This window comes from Salmo salar, chromosome ssa09 (assembly GCF_905237065.1).
Source record: "Salmo salar chromosome ssa09, Ssal_v3.1, whole genome shotgun sequence".
Taxonomy (NCBI): Eukaryota; Metazoa; Chordata; class Actinopteri; order Salmoniformes; family Salmonidae; genus Salmo; species Salmo salar.
In genome coordinates, this window is record NC_059450.1 from 125,993,853 (window position 1) to 126,000,219 (window position 6,367).

General features: G+C 37.7%; 1 protein-coding gene across 1 annotated transcript; it reads left to right on the forward strand.

Moving 5' to 3' along the window:
• The first annotated feature begins 2,279 nt into the window (after nucleotides 1–2,279).
• LOC106612925 (olfactory receptor 52K2) lies at nucleotides 2,280–3,708 on the forward strand. The gene has a single exon (XM_014214592.2). The coding sequence runs from the start codon at nucleotides 2,467–2,469 to the stop codon at nucleotides 3,484–3,486; it is 1,020 nt and encodes a 339-aa protein (XP_014070067.2). The 5' UTR covers nucleotides 2,280–2,466; the 3' UTR covers nucleotides 3,487–3,708.
• Nucleotides 3,709–6,367: the final 2,659 nt, after the last annotated feature.

A 6,367-nucleotide genomic window follows, 5' to 3' on the forward strand; every position in this document is an offset into this window, starting at 1 on the left:
CTGTGGCGCGTTATTCAAATACCTTAGAAATGCTATTACTTCAATTTCTCAAACATATGACTATTTTACACCATTTTAAAGACAAGACTCTCGTTAATCTAACCACACTGCCCGATTTCAAAAAGGCTTTACAACGAAAGCAAAACATTAGATTATGTCAGCAGAGTACCCAGCCAGAAATAATCAGACACCCATTTTTCAAGCTAGCATATAATGTCACATAAACCCAGAAGACAGCTAAATGCAGCAAATGTTGGTTTGGTTCAAAATAATCCATAGTTTTATCCAAATAGCGGCTTTTTGTTCAAGACACTATCCGTGACACATTTCGTGACAAAAAAATTCTAAATATCCCATTACCGTACTTCGAAGCATGTCAACCGCTGTTTAAAATCAATTTTTATGCCATTTTTCTCGTAAAAAAGCGATAATATTCCGACCAGGAATCTGCGTTTAGGTAAAAAGACGAAAGAAAATAAAGCATGGGGTCGACTCGTGCACGCGCCTAAGCCCATTGTCCTTTGATCGGCCACTTGCCAAAGGCGATAATGTGTTTCAGCCAGGGGCTGCCTCGATATCATTCAGCTTTTTCCCGGGTTCTGAGAGCCTATGGGAGCCGTAGGAAGTGTCACGTTACAGCAAAGATCCTCAGTCTTCAATAAAAAGAGCCAAGATGAACAAGAACTTGTCAGACAGGCCACTTCCTGTTCAGAATCTTCTCAGGTTTTTGCCTGCCAAATGAGTTCTGTTATACTCACAGACACCATTCAAACAGTTTTAGAAACTTTAGGGTGTTTTCTATCCAAAGCCAATAATTATATGCATATTCTAGTTTCTGGGCAGTAGTAATAACCAGATTAAATCGGGTACGTTTTTTATCCGGCCGTGTAAATACTGCCCCCTACCCCCAACAGGTTAAAGCTTGGTCGCAAATGGGTCTTCCAAATGAACAATGACCCCAAGCATACTTTCAAAGTTGTGGCAAAATGGCTTAAGGACAACAAAGTCAAGGTATTGGAGTGGCCATCACAAAGCCCTGACCTCAATCCCATATAACATTTGTGGGCAGAAGTGAAAAAGCAAGTGTGAGCAAGGAGGCCTACAAACCTGACTAAGTTACACCAGCTCTGTCAGGAGGAATGGGCCAAAATTCACCCAACTTATTGTGGGAAGCTTGTGGAAGGCTACCTGAAACGTTTGACCCAAGTTGAACAATTTAAAGGCAATGCTACCAAATACTAATTGAGTGTATGCAAACTTCTGACCCACTGGGAATGTGATGAAAGAAATGAAAGCTGAAATAAATCATTCTCTCTACTATTATTCTGACATTTCACATTCTTAAAATAAAGTGGTGATCCTAATTGACAGGGACTTTTTACTGGGATTAAATGTCAGGAATTGTGAAAAACTGAGTTTAAATGTATTCGGCTAAGGGGTATGTAAACTTCTGACTTCAACTGTATATTTCTGTTTGTGATGTATGACTAAACTTTTTCTCTTAACCTGTTTCTTATGGTCATCTACATTGAAACAAGTCTACATGTTTTTGTTCCACTTGGCTGTAATTGAAAGTTCTTCAGTCTGTCCAAAGATCATGAGATACCTCATGGGAATCCAAGATATCTCGCATGGCTGTTTAATCCAAGTGTCTTTCAGTAGAGTCTATGCATATCTGATTCTAACAGTCATGGCCTATGACCGGTATGACTCTAATTGTAAGCCCTTGAAGTACCACACCATCATGACCCCTAATAAAGTCAACCTGTTGTTGGCGGTGGTATATATCGTCCAAATTCATAGATGCAAGGACTGACCATCCATGATTTCAAAATCAGAGTTTTAACCATGTTTTGAGTCTATACAGTGTTTGTTTTCAGTTGTATTGTTTATAAACAATGGAGTGAAACAAGCATATATTTTGGGTTCTTATGGGGTAAGACAGTTAACTAAGCCCATGAGGCATTCATAAGTTATATTTTTCAAGAATCAATGGGTGTATATAATTTTTTTTAAGTTTGAAAATGTATTAGCAAGATTGCCCCTTTTAAGTGAACCAAAATAATTGGAATACAGTCAAACAAACACAACACCTCCCTGATCTCAAATGAAGTGATACAAATACATCCTTAATTAATGCCATTGGGTGACATCTATCTAAGACATTGCTTTAATTTGGAAAATACTAAAAATACTCATGTCAATTATGTTATGGGGAAGGTATAAAAAAGGCTAAAATGTATCATGCCAGCCAACATCTTACTTGGAAGACTGTTCATTTTAGAATGTTCTCATCTTCATCAAATTTATTCTGTCAACCCCTCACACCAACTCTAGTGTACTAACCTGAAGGTAACTATTTTGACATTTGCACACTTTTGAAACGTTTATTTTATTAATGCGTTATATTATATGTAAAATGATGTCTGATAACTGCTGATTATAATTGTCTTTTACTCAGGAAATATGAACCAAACTATCTTACATAGCACTATATTTTTTACTGCGTATGGACCTCCAGGCCCAGTCAACTACACAGCTTTTTTCTTAACATTTTTGCTTTTCTTCATTACAATATTTTCCAACATCAGTCTCATGCTTGTCATCTACTTAGAATCACGCTTACACAAGCCCATGTACATATTTCTGTTCAACTTGGCGGTGAATGGACTGATTGGGTGTTTATCCGTCTGTCCGAAGATCATGGACAATCTTGTCAATGACATAAAGGACATCTCTCAAAAAGGTTGTTTATTGCAGGTGTTTTTCAGCAGTGTATATGCATTGTGTGCTTACGTTATTCTAGCAGTGATGGCTTATGACAGGTTTGTCTCCATTTGTAAGCCATTGCAATATCATAGCATTATGACCCCTTCTAAAGTGAAGATGTTGTTAGCATTGGTATATCTTTTTCCCATAACCATGCTTGCTTTTCAAATGTTTATCACTTCTAGGCTCCCTGTGTGCAGCTACAACATCAATAAGCTATTTTGTGATAACTTAGCAGTTGTTAAACTCTCCTGTGTTGAAAGTGCACTGAGTAACCTGTATGGTATATGTGTGATAGCAAGTCTAGTGGTTTTACCTTTTGTGTTAGTTGTGCTCTCATACATCAAAATATTACTTGTTTGCTTGAAAGTCTCAAAGGAATCACGAAAGAAGGCTCTTAATACTTGCGCTCCACACTTGATCACTTTCATCAACTTCTCTACAGCCATCCTTTTTTCTGTTATTTACAACAGGCACAGCACAGTTAGCAAGGAGGTTAATGTATTAATATCAGTGCATTTCATTCTTTTCCCACCACTGGTACACCCTATCATATATGGTATTAGGACCAAGGAGATCAGAACATGTATTACAAAAATAATAAGAACAAGAATCTTTCCTAACTCTCTTAATTTTCCTCATCTAAAATCGGAACCTAAACTGGTACCAATTATGACTTTAGATGGTACAGCAGCAGGGCAAGGGTTGCCGGTTTGAATCCCAGGTCTCACAAGAACTTATGACAGAATGTGAGCCGCCAGAACTGAATGTTTTTATCATCAACCTAATCACTTGTTTCTCCTTTGTATTGCATTTTATTTTTGTGAATTATTATGCATTTTGTTAAGTCTATTTTAATGTAGGAAAGTCAAATAAGGGATGCTGCTGTGTCGCTGACCTGATGTCCTTCTACTTTGGCATGTCAGTACGTGTGTTTCAGGGGGGTTGGAGAAAGAGAAAAAGGATGTAAGGATGCAATAGGGTTCTGTTTCCACAAATGGGCAGTAAAGTATTCTTCTAGACATGACGGATGTAGTAGATCCTTTTGATATTTTGAAGAAATGTGAATTAGAAAGTAAAATAAACAAATCATTTCCTGTAAAAAAAAGGAATGTATGCATTTTCTTGATCAAACAGTTGATTAATTTAGTCATCCTAAAATAAATACAACTATTATTGCAATATTTATTGTTTATGTAATTGAAAATAATTCCAATGCATTCTTTAAATTGCTTCATGTAAAATGAAGATCAGCCCAATTCCCCACTCAAATACACTTAATCTAAAGACACCTCAGTTTGTGTTACAAACATAGACATCACATCAGTGTGTCTGTGAGAGTACGGGCAGCGCCATTGAGGCCATCTCCATTTTGAAGTTGTCAATTTTCTTCTTCTACTACTTCTATGAGTTGGCAAACAATCTGAAAGGTTGCATGATGCCACTTTGAGAGTGTTGTTTGAACAGGTATAAAGTTGGTGATTTACTGCCACCTGCAGTTTGCCCACAAGTATGATTCATTGGCTGATCCCTCATGGTGACCTTTATGGAATTATGTGATCCTTCCTTAACCCATAAGAAGTCCAAGCCAGTTACTACTCTAGTGGCTTTTGGCCACAGGAGTTCTCTATGCTAACAAACTTTTTAGACCGGCCACTGAGCTAAAGATTGTCCAGCCCATCTGGCATTTGCCCTAACTGCCTGGCCAGTCTGTTTCTGCTTAATTCTTCAAGATATGTGCAGACTGTCATTTAAGCACAGGTGTTGTTTCACACCAATAGCCCATGATAATGTCCCTGAGAGGAAATGTTTGTGGGGTGTATCAGTGTTAACATGAAGAACTCCTCTGGTACAGCATAACATTCTAAGTGAACCACAGTGTGATTCTACTTTATCTGAAATTGATTGAATTACTGCCTTTGTGCTGTTACTGTGTCTGAGTATGAAGATGATATGGCAAGAAACATGTAAAGGTTAAATACAATGCCAACTGATGCAAAATTTTAATAGTCTTTGAGCAACAGTGAAAGTCCATTGCCATGTGTACAGTCAGTGATTACAACTATAAGCAAATAGCCACTTAATTCAATAGCACAATGAAACAGTCAGGAAGTTTCTTATTTTAGGGTACAGACCTAGTATGTTTTTACAAGCCTGTCTTATTTTGGCCAGCCTCACTCCATACATAATATTATTGAAAATTGATGGGCATATTAGAAAACAGTGAAGCATAGGTGGTACACATGTCTCTAGTGCAAACAGTGAGGAGGACAAAGGAAAGCTAATTCCCCTGTTTTGGGAAAAGTTCATCATTAAATTGTAACTTAAATAGGCATGTTTATGATCATTATATTGATTGGGCCTTACTGTGTCACATATGAAGTGCTTAGTATTGTGAATGGGCTGGATGCTTTGATCAGGGGAGTATGCATAGAATTCTAACTTGAAAAATAAATGTTGAACTTCACAATGTTTTGCCTCAATATTATGTCAATGGGAAAAATGTACTGTATGTCTGAACTTTCAGGCCTATGAGAGAGGAAGGCAATGTTTTATGGGGGCTTGATGTTTGTAGTAAATCTCCACAAAGACAAACATGACTTTTAATCAGTCAGAGGATTAGACACAAGATCAATGTTAAAGTTAGTGCTTCAACAATAGGTGGAAATGAACTTGAATCAGTAGTAGGCCTAAGATAACAATTATCCACATAACTGGAAATGTCTTCTTACGTCAAATATAAGAACAGGATATATACAGTAGGCCTATAAACATCTATTTTCACTTCAGAACAAATTCTTATTTACAATGACGGCCTACACCGGCAAACCCGGACGATACTGTGCCAATTGTGCACCGCCCTATGGGATTCCCAAACACAGCCAGTTGTGATACAGCCTGGATTCAAACCAGGGTGTCTGTAGTGACGCCTCTAGCATTTTCAAACAGCTCTTATTCTAAAAGGGCATTATCATAATTTGTACAATTTAACAGTATTATTCCAACCTCATAGTGTGGGAATATATATAAAACACAGGAAAATCACTTTTTTGACTGCACTGGGACATTAATTGGTCAGGGTAACAAGATGACTACATGGCTGTGTTCAAGCAGGAACCCATTTCTGATCTTTTTTTCGACTAATTGGTCTTTTCACCAATCACATCAGACCATTTCACATCAGCTCAATTTGAATGCACAGAGTTACCATGACGAATACCTGAGGCCCATTGTCTTGCCATTCATCCGTGCCATCACCTCATGTTTCAGCATGATAATGCACGGCCCCATGTTGTAAGGATCTGTACAGAATTCCTGGGAGCTGAAAATGTCCCAGTTGGTCAATGGCCTGCATACTCACCCAACATGTCACACATTGAACCTGTTTGGGATACTCTGGATCGACGTGTACAACAGCGTGTTCCAGTTCCTGCCAATATCCAGAAACGTTACATATTTATGTTCAATGTAGATTACTAATGCACTCATTCTATCGATGTAAGACATTCTGGTGAGCACTACTTTATTTAGTCTTCTGGGGCAAAAAGTTATTAAAGAAGAGAAGCTGAATGTATTTAACTGTAGTTGATAGAAAGAA

What these genes read in the sequence shown, in the direction of transcription:
- LOC106612925 (XM_014214592.2), top strand. Translation starts at nt 2,467, where the DNA reads ATGAACCAAACTATCTTACATAGCACTATATTTTTTACTGCGTATGGA.